The 19,445-nt window shown below is 37.8% G+C and overlaps 1 protein-coding gene across 1 annotated transcript; it reads right to left on the bottom strand.

The window, feature by feature from the left end:
- Window positions 1-6,460: 6,460 nt before the first annotated feature.
- LOC139713556 (bleomycin hydrolase-like) lies at window positions 6,461-19,279 on the bottom strand. Its single transcript, XM_071625278.1, has 11 exons — window positions 19,203-19,279; window positions 16,252-16,406; window positions 15,510-15,659; window positions 13,972-14,202; window positions 12,826-12,918; window positions 11,287-11,442; window positions 10,032-10,190; window positions 9,428-9,495; window positions 8,308-8,431; window positions 7,853-7,928; window positions 6,461-6,657 (listed from the first exon to the last, which is right to left on the bottom strand). Exons 1-11 carry the CDS (start codon window positions 19,207-19,209, stop codon window positions 6,488-6,490), a joined length of 1,389 nt encoding a protein of 462 aa, XP_071481379.1. The 5' UTR covers window positions 19,210-19,279; the 3' UTR covers window positions 6,461-6,487.
- Window positions 19,280-19,445: the final 166 nt, after the last annotated feature.

The raw sequence follows: 19,445 nt of genomic DNA, 5'->3' as shown, positions 1-19,445 counted from the left end.
AGCAAGTTTCATTGAGTTTCTGGAACAGGAATTCTCAGTATTACATTAAGGAGAGAGAGTGGCAGTTGGAGAGAGAAATCATTTGTAGCTAAGGCTTGGGTCATGGAAAACTATCCATGCCTGATTGAAAAATTGAAACTCTAGACCTAATTTTCACAAATTATTTTACATTTTATGTGAAAATGCTTGGGAGAGTAGAGTGTATTACACGATAGATAGGATTTTCCTCATGTATCAAACAGGCTTCAATACAGTAATAATTTCTTAATTTTTCCTTTTAATCTTCACAGTGCTGTTTAACCTTTCACAAATAATACCTCGGTTGAGCAGAAACGATCGAACAGACTTGCTTGCCAACTATTTGATGCAGGATTGTGAGTGTTTATGAATGAGAACTCATCTCTTTCTGGCCAAACTGTAGGAAGTTGTAATTTCATACTAAAAAACATGTATAGTACATGTTTCATATGAGTCGTGTCGGGTAGTCGCATATACAATTTGTATGTTTGGGGAACACCTTTTAGTTCATTTAGAGCTCTGCTCTTTCATACTCATTTTGAAAGCAGCCCCACAAGCATTTGTCAGGACAGTTTTATACTTGATATTTGTAGATGAACAACTACATCAATAGCATCAAGAGGTATTTTAAACAATCTTAATTTTTTTTTAAGCCAATAAATTTGATTTGAAAAATAAAGAGAGCCAGCAAAGGAGAATGAACTTTGTGGTCTAATATCATAGTTGTAATCTGAAATTTACTGTGTAAGCAAAACTCAAAAAGGTACTATTGGACATGAGGCCATCGAACCAGGTACTTGTACAGTTTGACAGGATATTAGACTGGCTGATAAGATTTGGCGATCATGAAGATGAAGGTTGGGATCAACTTCTAGAGTATGACTTTCTTGACATAGATTTATTCACAATTCGATGCTGGTACCTCAGAGTTGGTACGTCAATGTATAATTATAAGAGAAGTAAATGTTCATATTTTAGAGCAAAATGTGGAGCAGGTTCGTTTGTTGGACACCTACCTATATGTGGATAGGACATGCCACTGTTAATAGGAGGCATATCTGTGAACATTTTGACATAACATCTATAGATATGTGGAAGATTATTGATATTGCATATGGGGTAGGATCATCTTCCATACAGGAAAAGGCCTGCCGCAGTACACTTCATTATGTAGTGTGTGGGATACTTTATTTTCAATGTCATTCCACACTGTATGGTGTACGTCTTTTCTTGTGTGACAGTTGTCTCAATGCCATTTCAGAAGGGTCAAGTGAAGATGATTTTTTTTTTTCTTATCCTCATCCAAATGTGGGATGATGTGATTTTCCTACTTTTCCCACCCCCTCCCTCCTCCCCCTCAAAAAAAAAAAAAAAAAAAAAAAAAAAAATCAAGAAGAACAACTCGGTTTGATTGGTAGATGTTCTTCTTATAGATTGATGTTATGCTTTCAGTCTTAATTGCAAACATAATCAATGCCATTATTATCCAAACTAAATGCAATGGCGAGAACAGCAACAAAAAGTAGATGGAAAGATGCTATTTCTTCATTATGATAATGATTGTTATCAAACTCAGGCAGTGACAGAACATTTTACCCATTGAGGACAGGCTGATTTTGCTACAACACGCATTTCCCATAGACACCTTGCCGAGTATACTTGGGACTAGTCTTCAGTTTAAATGGATGAAATGCTTGTATTAGTGTGATTTCGGGACAAAGTAAGATTGACAAATATCAAAGTGGAGAGGACTGTATTCTCTCTCTGATTGGTTGAAAGATATGAAATTTGATATTCACTTCAAATTCTAAAGTTTACATTCATTTCTACCTCCAGTTTAAATCTCAAATTCTAAGGATGTTTTGCAGTTTAAGACTTGGGAATTTCATTTGAATTGTGCTGAATGTCTCATTTCGTGCAAACATGCACTTAAACTGTGATATAAATTTTCTGAAAAATAGTTGCATAGTTAATGGTATTTTCATCAATTCTGTGGTAGGTTTTGTTTTTTCTTTTTTGTTTTGTTTTTATAATAAACTAAGACAAATTATATCAGAATTGCAAGCTTGGAGTCTTGGGAACTTAGAGATGCCAAAAATTAGGAAATTGATGTTGAGCAACTTTGTGAAACTTGAATGGGTAAAAGTCATACATTATGATACAACTGTTATTAATATCACTAACACACAATACATACATCTATGCCTGGACATGAACGAGCTATTTTTTAGTTCTTATTTCTATTGAAGCTGTAGAATAGATGGCAGTGGCAAACTATGCCATTCATGCTGTATTGAAAATTATGTAATTTTTGTATGTAAAAAAAGACTTGTACAGTGCAATATGCCACATATTAAAATCAGATATTTCAGCTATGTTGCCCTCATTTTGTCAATTTGGTGATCGTCATGTAGTCAAGGTTTTGTGTGAAAAGGTGGAGACATTTTTCTTATCCACAGACATACAGACACAGACACACAAGTTACAATATATACACTCAACTTCGCGAAAGTCAAATCCAAAGGCACCAGAAAAATTCTTCAATTTACATAAAATTCATATTACACAATAGGATTTTTCTTTTACTTGGTCAATATTTTGACTTGTGTGAACTGACTTAGTGAAGTTGACTGTAATTCTGTTTGTATATCTAGTATCAAACCTGCTGCAAAAATAATATGCGCTCTGGGTAAGCATTTGAACAAAAGACAATGAACGTAGTGATTCATATTTGAGTATATTTGTCCATGTAAAACATACTTGAGAATCGTATTATTAAAATGATCTGTCTTGCAGTCTCAAGAAATTAAATTCTATGAACACATTTACTGTATACAAACATCCAATTTCGGTATCCTCACATCAGATATAATATAGTTCTTGAAAAGTATTGTCTCACGCATCAACACAACCCTACGGAATGAATCTGCATTGAGGCAAAAGCCACAGACTTTCAGTATGTAACATTTACATAACATAATTATGCAGGCCTTGAGGGGAATATAAGAAAATATGGCCCTGGTTGGTGCAATATCTTCTGGCATATCCTTCACACTGACACTACGGTCATTCACAACATATACCAGGAACAGTCCTTATATGCTCTTCCATGGTGTTTTTATGGTACAACAAAAAGCCTGACATGAATAACAATCATTAATCATGACCATTTAAGGCATAAACAGTCTGAGTATTGTGACAGAAAAAGAAAAGAAAACTCACACATTGAAGACAGGTTATGCTAAAGAAGTTATCAATGCTGCTGTATGTATTTTTATGCCAAATGCTAGAATATGTAATGTTTCTTCTGCAGCATTGCATTAGGTAACACAAATTGCAAATAAAACTTTGGTGAAATCAATGATGCAGTGAAATTCTTACCATACACAAGGACTAAAAAATGCAATATGTTAATATAATGCACTGCAGTGTGCGAAAAGTCTGAGTAATAGTCGTTTAACAAAACTTACGAGCTCAACATATTTGTAAAGCATGACTTGATATCAAACCACCTTGTAGAACTCCAAAGATCTGCAGTTTTTGTACACCTGTACCACACAAACACTAGTTTGATCTTAAATTTCTCATGTTGGACTACTTAGAAATGCAGTTATATACTTTCTTTTTCTCGATGAGAGCATCACAGACAAATAAATGTGTCAAAGTCGTATTTTTCTTTACATATTATTTGTTGAAAAAAGTAAAGCCAAATACAGTATGGAGAGATACAGATCTTTACAGAGAGTTATATGTATTGTATAAAACATGCTAGAAAGAACTGAGAGAGAGAAAAAAAGAATAAGCTCTTACATACAAACAGAGCTAACAAATGCTTCTTATACTTTGCAGAATAGCCATGAGTACATTGCCAAATCACCGACACATAAATCATTACCGACAGCAAACACTTCTTAATACAAAAATACTTTAACCAAACGATGCATATAATGATGGTTCTTGTTTTAGCTTGCATCCGTCATGAATAACAATGCATCGCACACACAAGCACCAACATGCAGTAAGCCTGTAAAGTATTGCTGCCTTTAAATTTTGAAGTGTGCTTCAATTTGAAGATTCGAGATTTCTAGCAGATTTGCTCTTGTTTGAGCTTGTGCAGCAAACCATACTGCAGCATGCCTGTAACATGATTGGTGCGGGTTATTGGAGTAATGTTCACTTTACAGAGAGAAGATTTCTGGCAGTTTTTTTTTTTTTGCCCACAATTTCAACAAGCTCAAATATTAGATATGGTAGCCCCCCATTCACGAATTGGCATGGATTACTCAGTAAGCATACTAGAACAATCCAGCTATAGTCACCTGTAAATATACCTATAATACATTCATGATGTGTGTCTTCATTCCTAGGTAAGAGGAAGCTCGTATGACAAGAAAAATCACATTACCGGTAAATCCTAGCAAATAGCTTCATCTCTTTTTACCTCATGTGAAGTAAAGACTTGCATCAAATTTGATAGATTGTTCACATTCTAGGTCACCTGGGGGAAAGAATTCTGTGGGAGATGAGCATGCTTTCACTTGAGCTTCCCAAGTATCTTTCAAACTTCCACCGACATTTTTTAAATTCTTGGTGCTGACGACTCAGAATAGGTTTGGAGCAAGTCGCCATGTGAGTGACAAATGTACGTATGCCAACGACGATGACACTGGTATGTGCATCAAATACCGGTAGTTTGAAAATCTAGAGCCTACATCTCCCTTCATTTCAGTCATATCCAAACCCACATCTGATCTCAACTCCTGCTGGAGGCATCAGATGAAAAGAGGACAAAGTCAACATGCCAAGTTTCTGAACCTTCGACACCAATCATTCAACAATTGTTCTTCAAATGAAGGCCCGTGTTCACTATAAAAATGCAGCTTGCTGAAGAACAACACTACAGTCTGGATGCATGCTCTCAGGAAGTAAAACTGTGCAATTGAATTGGACTACAGAATGATCATCTGCTGCACAATGCCAAAAATTAGCCCATTATTGTTTCATCATCACTCCTACTTGTAGCATCACACAATAGGGCTCAGTAATTAATGCAAAATTAATACAAATTCATTGTCTGCAGTCATGTTGCTAAAAACTGATTGAACAATACAATTTCACAAAGTTTGCAGAAAAAAATCTTATGATTTTTCACACTTCATGAAGTTTTATACACACTGGTAATTACTCTGACTGAACCACAACGAAAGGTTTGACAGCACTTTTGGCAACAGCTTGTCAAAACATAGATTCATGGTGATAAGATTGCATGGGTAAGCTGCCTTTCCTGGCCTTTTGGAAAAATTATCCATGAGAATAATCAGACACCAAAATCTATGTCTGGGACTGTTGTCCACGAAATTATTACGGAGGTATCAAGGTATGTGTGTATGTGTGTGTGTTGTGTTGTCGTAAAATACTATGTTTAGTCTATTCATTTTGTATCTATATCTAAACACTCAAGTGGATTGTATAGTACCTAACCAATGAAATTAAAATAAAGATTTGGAGAAAAATAATCCTAGACATACGAGTTCTTTAGTCTTCTCATATGACACATAAATGTGTAAAATGCTCCATAACGTTTCATAAGGTGAGGCAAGTACCGTTTTAAGAAAAGAAAGAGAAAAATGAATCTTGCTCTGGCTTCCCAGTAACATGCAGGCTGGGTTGAAGAGTTCATTCTCAAACAATATGTTCACTGAGCCCATTGGATCGAGTCTTCGGGTCATTTTGCAGCAGAAATTATTGTCTTGGCTTCATGAAATTGGCAACTCCAAATTTCACCACTTATTATACTGGAGAAAGAGTAGATGGAACTGGTTACATACATGAAATGTGCACAAAATTGGACTTTAAAAAAAAATCAACAATTTGAGATAAGAAATATTTGCTTAGATCTTCCAAACTGTTGCTAATTTAAGGATCAGGTGTAAAGTAGGAATATTGAGGAGTTGGGTAATTCCACAGATAAAGTAATCAATTTTATATGAAAATATAGTTATATGAAAATATAGCTCAAGTTAAAGAGAAGTTCTTATTCCACCTTGTGATATACTGGCAATAAATGATAAAATAATGACAAAAAAGAGAAGCATCAAATCTCAAAAACATGGTTTCCTGGACTAGATAGATTAATGCCTGGGAATGTAAAAGATCAATGAGAAAGGATTCTGGTATTCTTGTACTAGCCTAATGTTTTGAAAATCTGGGCAGTTTTTGGAAATCACTAATGTTCTCTACGTACATTGATGCAAAACACACAAGCCAGTACTGTAGAGTCCGTTCACATGGATGTGTACTTCTGGCACTTTTTATCATAAAAAGTGATTATCAAAAAATACCATTTTCTCTAGGATCTACAGATAATGATAGTCCTACCTTAAGTATATAATCAAGAGTTTTCTAGCTATCTAGGAGTCTCCATCGTTAAGAGCTCCTCTTCTCGATCACCATATATTGCAGAGGGTGGCTATAATTTAGAAGACAGCGGCCCGGCTAGGGCCCCCATGGGGTCCCAAGGTGGCAGCACGATGGGCTCTTTGCTCTGAACTTCAAGGACCTCAGGAGGAATGTGGGCCTTGTCGACCACCACCTCGAAGACAAACTCCTCGAACCAGCGGTCCGTCATGAGAAAGTAGCCTGCCAAAACACAAACCCCCAATTGAAATGAGAGTCATCATGGGTAAACACAAATCAATGCAGAGTATCTATCCCCGCGTTCACATTGGTCCCCGCGACGCAGGGACAGCAACAAGAGATCTTATCTCTTTTATGACTGACCGTTCACATTGGTATCTCATCTGTCCCCGAGCTGTGGGGGCAATTGGGGCTTGGGGCGAGCTCTGCCAGGCATAGCACATGCGCACATTTGATGACCACAGCTGGACGCTATCAATTTCGCCCCAAGGTCACTCTCCCCTCCAAATCTTGTCCCTGTACCCGACTTGCTTGGCGGGGACGGGGGGACAAGTCCCATTGAGTGTTCACATTATGGTTTTGGAGGAGAAAGTCCCACAGCTCGGGACTTTCCCCGCGTCGCGGGGACCAATGTGAACGCGGGGTTTTTCGCATCATATTTGATAAAGGTATCCTTACTAATGATCAATATCCATTTACCCTCAGTTCTCATTAAAAACACATATGAAATCAGAGGGAAAATCTTACCACTTAAAAAGACTTTATGCTAACTTCATGAAAGTGTTTCAGACAAACAACTGTATGTCTTGTGTGCATGTCTGTCGACACTGGAATACGCAGATATATCTCTTCGTCATATTGCTTCAAAAATATTAATATTATGACTTGCAGGTCTAATGCTCTTCCAACTTCTTTGAAAATTATAAATTGAAAATCTGATGAGGGCATTCATTAAATTTGATTAAAATTGCGCCTCTGAGGTGATATATTTCACTACAGTCAACCTTCCTGCAGTCGACCTCCCATAAGTCAAATAATCGCTCAAGTCGAAGGACTTTTTAAGTCCTCTTCTCTTTATATTTTCTTGATCTTAATCCCTCATAAGTTGAATTTTCTCTGAGTCGAAGCTATTTCTTTAGTCCACATAGATTCAATTTAAGCAAGGTTGACTGTACTCTCAAAAGGTAGTCAATAAAATATTAACTTACAAATGCATTAAATCTCTAACAATACTCTGTAAATCTTTAGTTCGGAAGAGAAAGAAAGAGACAGGAGAAGAGAGCGAGAACGAGAATGAGAAAAAGAGATCAGAAGGCGAAGAGTTTTTAACACTGATAGAGAAAGGTGGAGTGAGGCTTGGAGGAAAGAGATATGGATGCATGAATTCTGGAAGAGAATCATCCCCTGCTCTACTTACCCTTCTCTCCTACGTCCTCCCCCCAGGAGTTCTCCACTCTCCATCTCTGCACGGCCTCCGACTCACTATCCGACTCCTGTCATAAAAACACATCACAAAGATGTCAATCGGTCAGACTTTTCCATTACTGTATGAGTGGAAATTTTCATTTTCATTCTGCGTGATCTGAAACAAGCACGAAAGTGAAAGAATGTGAATTTTTTGCTCATATATGTATTATCATTTTATACCTATGATTCCAAGAAATTAAAAACACAACAAAATTCATCTTACCCATTTGAGCATGGAAAATTGCTCAGACATAAACGTCCACGTTTACAGTGACTGTATATTCAGTTTTTACAAGGAGATCGCACCAAACATTTCAGATTTAGAACTAGAACATTACTTTGATATACAATAACATACACTGTTGAATCTCATTAGTAGCAGCGCTGTCTGGAATCACAACCTACCGGTGTTGTAGCTGCTACACCGGTGAAGACCATCGCATGGGTCATCATGGATTCCCCGAAGCGGAGACGGTCAGACTTGTTAAGCTGCAGGGATTTGATGCCAAACACCAGCTCATAGTCCACCCTTAAGATGAAAGTAAATAGGAAAGAGTGTGCAGAGAAACTCATCCAATATTACAAACTTATATAGACAGAAATGTAAAAAAACAAAACAAAACAAAACAGTGTCACTTTTAATTTTTCCTTTGTTTCAAATGACAGGTGAAAATTTTCCGGAAGTGAGACAGAGCTCCATGTAGTGCATGACTAGAAATGTCTCAATATTCAACATTACATTGCTGATAAATGTGCATTAAACCACTCTCACTTTCACATACATTGTGCTGCAGTTGTGATTGTTAATTAATGACTTGCTCCTGCATTGAATAAAATTTGATGTCATGAAAAATGCATATCTCCACTTTGATATGAGTAACAAACTGTACATGACCAGCAAAGATAAATTGTACTGAAAGTACTTTTGCTACTTAAAAATCTCTATTGTTCTCTCTCTACAAGGCTGCACCCTTATTTGCAGTTCAGTCACATGTGCATATGATTCACAATATAATCTTGACCTTAAATCTTAACCCCTTGACCTCTGACATGGAAATCTTGGGTTAATTTCTATGAGTTGCATAATCATGTCTCGTACCAATGCCAAGTTTGCATGAATTCAAAGAAATAGCACACACTCCTGGCTTTCTAAAGTCTTCTTGTGACCTTTAACCTCTATTTTTCAACTTTCAACTCTGATCACTGATACAAGACTTAATCATCCCTAGTAGGATCATCTTGATCAAGCTGGGACACACATGTCCTCTTCCAGTAAAAGTGCTCCAAGTTTGTCTAGAGGGATTTGTGAATGGAAATACACCTCGGCTGTCATACAGTTTAGCCATATTGTATGATTCCCAGAGAATATCATGTTGGATAGAAAGACACCTTTCATGGTGGACTGATCTTTATGAAATGACAATTACAGGCGGGAATGTTTTGGAAAACAGGTGACATAACATCACTTCAAAAGACTATTAAATGTGAGAGATGAAATAAAAGAGGAGTATGACATGCAACATACGCTTCAGGGTCAAGGATTCCAGTCTTCTTCGTCGAGCACTGTCCCACGTCACAGCCAAACCAGACAGCCTGCGGGACAGGGTAAGGGAAAGGGAGCATACAAGATGCATGATTATAGAGGAATGAAAAATGCCGCAAGAGGGCAACCTTCTCACATTTAATTTTTGTGAGTTAACTGAACAAATTCCGTCAACAGCACTATCTATCTGCATATATTTCTTTAACCTGCATCACAGTACTTTCTTTTTAGCCTGTATTGATTAAAAATGCATTTGTTCATTGCACAAACTGCATCTGTTAAAATCACTCCCCCTACTTGCATCTTATGTAGTTTGCCAGTTTCTCCATAATAGTAACAATAATTCCTCCATAATTCTTATCAGAAGAAATGAGCTAATTTTATACTAACTTTCTAATATGTGACCAAAACCCTATTAAAAGGATAATCAGAAAAAAAAAAAAGGATACATTTAAAAACTAATAAACTATATTCAATCTGCAAGTTTGGTAAAACTAATAGTAACACTAATGAAAAAGATAATTTACATATAATGATTACAAAAGACATGGAAAATGATAATCATAGAATAAAAGCATGAACTCACTTCTCCATTCTTGATGGACTTAAGAGAGACCGATTTGATGACTTCAATCGGCTGGTTGTTGTACAGAGTCTTCTGCCCACCAATCATGTTACCAAGGTACTGCACTGTGTACATCTCTCCGTATTTGTTTTGCGGTCTGGGATCGTTGACAAGACAGACCTGATACAAACAAACAAACAAACATTGTCTTTAATACTGAAACATCAACAAGATTACCAGGTTAGTAAACTCCTGAAAAGTTACCTGTCATTACAACTCTCCCATAAATATGGTATGAGATGTTTTGATACTATCAGAACAAGATTAAAATAGTCAAATCCCTCATAACATACTGCAGAAGCTGTAATGGTCTGCAGACATATGCAAAGATATGCAATAACAAACACAACAAATTGCCCACACTCCATTTATGTCAACACAAACTGCTAAGGAAAACAACAAACTTGTACCTAAATCTAAAAAGAATGCATATCTATTAACTAGATCTCACTTGATTTTATTTCATTGCCATCACTTACAACAAAAATAACCGTAACAACAAATAATGAGTGACAATGTTGGGGAAGAAAAAAAAATTACTCTGTAACTGTTGATAGGAATTATTCTAAGAATAACAATCAAAATTATGACTGGGAATAGCAAGATATAGAGTGATAATGGTAGATAAGAACTCTACTGTTGTAGTAATGAATTACTTCATTGAAATGTATCCATGCAATGTATCCAGTAAAGTTTCCATCAGGTTACACAATCAAAAAAAGGATTTCTAGCCCCAAATTTGTTGCTGTGTTATAAAAAAAGATGATGCACATGTTCTTTTTGTGCATCAATAGGAATAGTGTGCATGCGGTAACAAGAGACTTTAGGCTATTAACTAATCCTAACCCTAACCCACCAACCCTAACGAGAGACCTTAGGCTCTTAATTAACCCTAACCCTAACCTTAACCTACTCAGCTTTGCGCGTAGGTTAAACATTTCATATTTACCTTATGCACACAATTACTAACTAACTCAGACCTGTGGATCACTTGTATAAAGTGGACTCCCGTTATAACGAAGTCCTCGGGACCGGAAGTTTTCTTTCGTGATATCGAAATTTCCTTGTAAGCGAACAAATAAACAATAAAAATACACAGAGTGGATAAAGTTGCGACCCGAACTTTACTTCGCTTTAACCGGAATTTCGTTATAACCGTGTTCGTTATAACGGGAGTGCACTGTACTAATTACTCCGCAGGAGGATATATCGTCACCTTGTCTTCCATGTTGAAGGCGGGCTTGATGTGCTGGTGATAGAAGTCCTTGGGGGAGATAGGCCCAATCTTCTTGTAGGTCTTGGTCTTGTCGTAGTACTCCCACGTGAAGGTCGCTGGTGGCGTTCCGAGGCATATACACGTGATACGGAAAATCTGGGGCATGATGTGAACGATGAAGATAAGCAACTGTCACTTCTAGATTTACAAGTGAATTATTAAAAATAAAAAACTACTCATTCTGCTCGTCAACTGCCTCCAGATGCTTCAAACGTTGATCAATATCATACAATAATTCAATGCAACTGCAAACTTGCAATCATGTCAGACTAAACCATAGTCACCTACCTAAAAGTTTACCCCATAAAACCGAGTCATTTGCATTGAAGATGGATGAAAAAAACAACAACAAAAGAGTGAGAAAGAGAGAGAGAAGAGCGAAACAAAAGAGGTCATGCATAAAACGGGGGAGTGTGAAAAAAAATAAGCAAGTAGGGATAAAATCTTAACCCTTTATATGTCAGAGATTTTGGACAGTGTGTACAATGCTATGGGGTTTTCTGAGCCACTCAGTGCTCAAAGCACACAATCGGTTAAGTCTGGTTTGGCAGAAATTATGACAACAAAATGAGGACAAACCCCAAGAAATAAAAGGAAAAATCACATCAGAATGAACATATGTGCCACTGCGATAAAAGATGGTCTCCTTCAGTTGTGAGTTTAACTTCGCTCATTTTTTTTTTTTAAGTCTTAGTCTATGTGGAAGACACAGATCAAAATCAAGCTCAGAAGATAGGTAAGCAACTACCCAAGGCTTGCTGTAACATTTTGTCTATCTCACTGACCACTCCCTAATGTTGCAGGCAGTGTTAAACTCAAATTTCAGTTCAGACGAAGGACATGGATCAAAACACTAACTGTGCAAAGAACTTTGGAAGAAGTAATATATCAAAATCAGTTACCAGTGCTACGAAAAGTTGAAAGTCATGAAGGAAAACAAACCCCATCCCCTGAATATTATAGAGAAGCACTCTGAGAGTGCAGACCTTTGCCAAGCAGCTCATTTCCACCACTGATCTTGTTCTTCCATAGAGATCAGTGATATCCACTCATACTATGCATGCTGAAAGTCGCGCGATTTCCCAATACAGGAGCCTTTTGTTACGTCACCAACTTCCAGCCGCGCGGCGTGCCTCGCCCTAGCAGAAACTAGAGCACACGCTTTAGTGCACTTATGAAAACCTAAAGAATGAGCAGCTTGAACTCCTATTAAAGTTTATTGATCCTACCTGCCAAAATATAGAAAATCCTTCACAAAATCCACAAATATTCCTGGATCACTAACAAAATTTAATCATCTGTTACTTGTGTCATTCTCAACCTTTCCTGTAAGTTTCATCCACATCCGTTCACCACTTTTGAGTTATTTTGCACATGAACAAACAAACAAACAAACAAAATGCCAAAGAAAACATAACCTTCTCCCTTGGCGGAGGTAACAATGGGTGAGGAATCACACGACCCTACACCACTACTGACCTCTGACATCTGCTGTGTAATCTTGGTCTGGATCTCTTCCTCAGTCGCCTTCTTCTCCACCATTGACTGCAACACGTGAGCGTACTCTCTCAGCTGTAACGGCAATAGTCACGCAGCGATTTCTTTAAAGGGATTGTACAGTTTTGGTTGAGACCTAACTTCAGGTTTCTCACATTTTGGGGTGAGATAATGAGAAACCTCTCTTGAAATACGAAAAAGCATGTACAGTTGAACCTCTCATATCCGGACAAGTCGGGACCGGGGCTCATCCGGATACGGGAGACTCAATGCTTTATACATGTACATATACATACACATGTACTGATGTAGCCCATTGTAGTACCACATGTAGTAATATGTATACTGCAACCTTTTCATTGTTACATTTGGGGATGTTTGGGGATGTTAAAATGTCTGAAGGTAAGCAATTTGGAAGGAAATTTGATGTAATGTATGTTAATCATGTTGGAAGTAATATGTAATTCATGTGTGTTTGTGTAGGAGTTCAAGTTCTCAAGGAGTTGGGAATCCCCCTTTCCTTCCGTAATTATTTTTAAAAAAAATCACGGCAAGATTGCGTCCGTATAATAGAGAGATCCGGATAAAGGGAGGCCGGATAAGAGAGGTTCAACTGTAATTTCAAGAGGAAATCAATGTTTATTTGATAAAAATTGGTTTTGAAATGGCTGAGATACCCAAAAGAGAGCAATCCTAATAAAAGGTGGGACCATCATTTATGTAAAATACCACAAAATGCTACATATACATGTACTTATGGGAGGCATCTAGTCTACATAGATATCACATGCCACTCTTTGCACAGAGGTTGGCATTAGTCCTCATCCACCACTTAGTGAGGGCTATCAACAATTTTACACAAAAACATCTTCTTGTCTAGACACAAAAAAATGTATCACAGAAATTTCAACATATGAATATTGACGGAACAGTGACTAATTTGCCCTGGCCTGGCCTGGAAGGTACCCCCAAATGCCTGAATAATCAGAAGTAACTCATGTTTATGTTTGTCTCTATTATGGGACACTAGTATCATGGCAAGGACTTGAACCTATGACCTACTCATTGTGGGTCCAGTGAACAGACCACTGGGCCATGACAGCTCTGCATGTGCAGCTTCAGCCATACCTTGGAGGTGAGAGTGATGTTGAGTCGGCGAGAGGCACCGGAGCTGTGGACGTCCGGGCAACACTTCTTGGGGATGACGCCGTACTTCTTGATCAGGTTGACAATCATGTCCCACTGACCACCATCATTGGTGGGACAGGTCAACATGAAGCTGACCAGTCGCCCATCCACTGGCTCATTCTGCCGGAAGATCTCCACCATGGAGTGCAGGAAGTAGTTGGATCTCTCGATCTACATGATCAATTAAAAAAAAAGAGAGGTTTTAAAGTTATCACATCTTCTTCCACCTTTCCTTTGAATAATCACATCCAAAGAACATCAATGAATTCGCATTTCTCCAATTTTCATTTTGCTGTTACGAATACAAAGTGTGTATTTGCTAAAGGGAAAAAATCATTGCTTTCAACTTTGTAAACAGAAAATCCTAACATTTGCTGTATTACAGACAATGCTTGACCCTTTGTGAAGGCAAGAAACATTTTCATCAAGCTGTATAAATATCTACATAAAAATTTATCTCTGTACCTATAGGGTCTACAGAAGAAAAATACTATACACACTGATGGCAGCTGATCAGATGTTTCACAGGTTGTCTATTTTGCGCTCTATGATTTTCACATCATCACAATAATTGCAACAACAACAAAAAGACAAGAACGTGTAGAAGAAATTTGACTATTTTGTTAACATATTGCTAGAAATGAGATCAAATCTCTCGGAAAAAGAGTACTAGTGTTTCAAGGATTTGAGCAGGTGGCCCGATACCTTGGGTTCTACTACTCGTAGACACTTGATATTGTAACACCAATGTGCTGCATCAGGACAGTGCATGTGGGGCACATTTTTGTCATAACTTTTCTTTTCACCACATTTTTACAATCGAGAGCCTATTCACAACACTGGCAACAATCAAACCATTGTTAAAATTTCAGTACATATGATTGAAGTAAACACAAACTAGTGCTCAGCAATGTTGAGCCTATTCCGTTCTGTAAGTAGGAACACAGCTAGCTCTTCATGTGCCATGGTGAAAACCCCCTGTGTGCCACATTATGCTGAGACACTAATGTAGTCATGCTTTTGGAAAACATTCTGTTTTTCAAATCTATGTAACTTTTATATAGATTTCTGTTAAGCTGAACATATAGTGAGTAAAGTTGTAGAGAAAATGCCAAGCTTTACTTTGATGTAAATGGTATGAGAAATCAATGTTTGTTTTTCTTTCAAGTGACCAGTAGCTACATTACTGTAAAGCCATGACTTTTGCACACAAAACAGAGACAGAAACTTAAAATTCACATGCTAATCCAGTAGGGAACACTCATTGCTAGTTAATCACTACTTGAATTGCAAGCTATTTGTGAGAAGAACAGAATCACGAGAAACCCTTTCATTGTACTGTGGCATTTGGCTATCTATCGATCGGTTTGGGCAGGTTTGTGCATTTGAGCAGAATATGCCAAGTTGGCACGCCGTTGACTGAGTCGGGCGTGCGAACGTGGCACATAAAGAGCAAGTGTATAGAATCCTTATCTCACCTTGTCCCAAAAGAAGAGGTAGTTCTGGCTGAACTCAAACTCCTCCAAGTTGAACTTCCGTATGAATGGAATGCGCATGGTGTTGAGGGCAGCAAAGATCCAGCATCTTCCGGAGTTGCGCTGATTGGTCATGGGTTTGGCCTCAGTGACCTGCAAAGTGATGCAAGGGAAACCGTCCAGAGTATAATGACAGTCAAAATTTTACTCCCAGTTCCAGTTCACTTTGAAAAAAAAAAACGTTAATGGTAAAATGACAAGAAAAGTGAAAGCTTTGTTGAAATAAAAATAACAGTTACTACCGTGGTTGTCTAAAATATTAGAGTAACGTTGAACAACTATCCATTGACTTGGGGGAAAAGACAATTGTAAATACTTACCAGGTACACAGAATGGGTAACTTTATTCTCTCATCTTTATCATTCATTTCTTTTTTTTGGGGGGGGGGGAGGGAGGGGGTGTCATCGTACATATATTTGCTTTAAAAGAATATGCAAGGGTTAAAGGTTTAAGGTGGTTTCCTTTGCCAATACAACTGATTTGAAAGCTTACAAGTAATCTTTTGAGAAAAAAAAATAACTAGGAATTAGATTTTTCTTTCTGAGCATTTAATCAATCCCTTGCCTAAGAAATAACTAAAACTTAACAGTACAGGAAACTCTATGAAGAATTCCTACGATTAAAGGTGAGAGAGTTTTCAGCAAACAAGAACATAGGTCTCTAACAAACAGGCAAGTGAACTAACCCGGTGTGTGTAGAGGTGTTGGTTGCTGGGCACAACACTGGGAGCGATGGAGAACTCCAGAGGGTCATACTTGGTGGCGCTGTTCTGAGCCAGGATGTTCTTGGGGTCGGCATTGAAGGCCTCCCGCAGGGAGCTGATCTGTGCTTCGGTGATTTCTAGCAGAATACACAAAAACATAGTCAGCATGGCAGAACACATGAGCAAACAATGACAGATATGCTCTTGACTTCGTATTTGTTTCACATCAGCACAACACAGGGCAAATGACCTCTATACTTTGGTTGAATTTGCATAATGAAAGGTCATTGCTATGCATGTATATATGGAAATGCTTTTTTATTTATCAAATTAATGAATTCCTTCATTAATTTCTGCTCTTTCTTATTTCCAATTGCAGAGTTTACTGTGTGTCAAATCTTTCTAAGAATGGCATTCCCGACTACAAGAAAAATCACATGATCCCTAGTGTTGTTTATGACATCATATCACACTCAAATTATTGAAAATAAAGGCAGACCTAATACTAAACTTGCTGCCCTGATTTATTCATGATTGATTCTCGTACTCATTATTGCGTTTAATCTTTTCTGTACCAGGGACTATAGACAGTGCTTACAGGGTTATGAATTGTGTTGTGTCAATCACCACTAAAAAAACACATAGGCCCTAGGGTTAACTAAAATATTTGGAACTTAGTAATAGGCATCATTCAGATAGGGGCAGCAAGGCAGAGGGTACCTGGGGTAGTTCTTTCTATATGTAGGATAACAAAGACTTTCAAATGTGGTTAAATGTACATTGTAATCATATTAGTCTGCAGTAAATCACCACTTACTGTACAATGCTTTCTCTCAAAAACATACTAGTTCTACATCTACTTCAGATTGGAGAACTTCTGAATTCTCTTTCCATTTAAGAAAAACACAACAACAAGATTTTTTACCTGCCCAGATATCATGGAAGACATTATTAGTGGTGACTGAGTGACTAAGTTAAGAAAATCCATTTGCTAAGAGTGAAAAAGGTAGGAAATGAGCGATACGATTTGGGGTGATTGCATTCCATAATTCCAGTAGTAAAGCCACCCTCACGGCTTGACAAATATCATAGGTATGTCTAGCTAAACAGACATGGTATTACTGGACACTACATCATTCATAGTAACTCCGAATGTGCATGCATCTCTGCAAGTAATAATGACATTCTGTACGCATGGGACTTTGCATAAGATGAATAAGATGTGAAAGACATGGCTTAATCCATTATGAAAATCATGTTTGGAATTTTGATGTGTTTCTGCACTGCACGAAAAGATAACATTTCGTGGAGGGGTTAACTTAGAAATATATTTTAAACAAGGCAAGTGCCAAAATGTGTCTCGCCCATTCGCGTAGAAGAAATTAATGTTTTTCTAAATCCAAGAAGTTCATTGACCCCGCCTATGACCTTTGACCTTGTGATGACCTTCAACTCCCCAAGGGACATTCACAAGCCAAGTTTGGTCACAAACGGACATATGGATCAAAAGTTATGAGCCATGATCGAAACGCGCTGTAAAAATTTAACATGGGCCCTAAAAGTTTGTTGACCCCTGTCTGTGACCTTTGACCTTGTATTGACCTTAAACTCCCAAGGGACATCTACCATCCAAGTTTGGTCACAAACGGACTCATACACCAAAAGTTATGAGCAATAATCGAAATGCGCCGTAAAAACTTAACATTGGGCCCTAAAGTTCATAGACCTGCCTGTGACCTTTGACCTTGAAGTGACCTACATGTTTGGTAAAATTTGTAACTTTGTATAACCGCTCATCCCTCCAAGTTTGATTGAAATTAAAGTCCTCTGTAGAGAGCTATTCAAGTTTTTGTAGCGTTACGAACAGACGACGGACAGACGACAGACGGACAGACGCCGCAGGCGATCCCTCACGGTTTTGTCACGTCTCCCCGCACCTCTGGTGGATTTGTAATTTTCAGGACTTTGTGAATACCTTCTAGGCCTATACTAGATCCAGTGCTTATTTTACTTTTGTTTGAAATTTCATCCTCTGGCTGAGAACAGAATTCAGGGGAATTAAAAAATATAAGCATCTGGTAACGGTAACACAACAGTCAATAGACTCTCAGATCATCTGTCACGTACATGTAGGCCCCTATGTGTGTACTTTTCGGATACCTCACCTTTTAATTGTGGTAGGGTAGCCAGTTTGTAATTTTATATGTTATAGTTTTTGACATTACATATCACTATCAGATATCAATATGTTAATTTTATACAATATTTCAAACTTGCATTCGATTCTATATCTCCTGTTGGCATTGTTTACTTTGGTTTGTTTTAGTTCTTGTTCTTTGTTTGGTTTGTTTATTTGTTTGTTTGTTTTTTGTTTTTTGTTTTTTTACTGATAAGATCAACCACAAAACTCCCCCACCACCAAAAAAAAAAAGTAATTTACCACTAAGTAAGTTAGTTAGAGTCTAACCGTTAGATTATTTTACCAGGATTTTTATTTATCTTAGAAGACTTGAAGACAATACAAGATTACAACTTGCACATGTAACGTTAGATATCTACATTCTAAATCAAATGCTGTAATGATCAGACAATTTCAGTACGATTTTGGCTGCACTCTCAGACCCCAAAAGGGAATCCAAAAGAGTCTCCAAAGGACTCAAGGTTGGCAGACCCAGACCCAGAGACTGGGAATTCCCAGAGGTTAACAGTTTGAAACAGTCCCATGCTATCATTTCTGTGTTTGAGAGATCACTACATGACTCATGAGTATGCAATATTTTACGCTTCTCTTCTTCGACGATCGGCGACCAAGACCAACACGACCAACGACAACGTACTCTCACACTCGCATCAAATTATCTTATATAAAAATCCCACCATTATTGGCTACACTTCAACAATCAATTACCATGACTGCAATCGGAAATACATACCAGCCATTTGCTTTGATTTTTTGAGTTCGGCGTCGATCTTTTCACGGGTAAAGTAACTAGACTCCACTCCTCCTCCTTCCTTGCGTAAAGAAACTACCGGTAAGCCTACTCGTTATTGTTTTGATGCTATCAAGTGTACAAAACTGAAGGTGCCACCTAAAAGTATTCCCGAAGCCGGCCCTCTATGCGCAATGCGCACCCACCCGCAAGAATAAAGGAAGGAGCGCAGGAGTGCCCGGTGCA

This window comes from Diadema antillarum, unplaced genomic scaffold, assembly GCF_040938485.1.
Source record: "Diadema antillarum isolate AM-2024a unplaced genomic scaffold, OU_Dant_1.0 seq00002002_RagTag, whole genome shotgun sequence".
NCBI classification, from domain to species: Eukaryota; Metazoa; Echinodermata; class Echinoidea; order Diadematoida; family Diadematidae; genus Diadema; species Diadema antillarum.
This window is presented reverse-complemented; position numbering and strand designations above follow the sequence as displayed.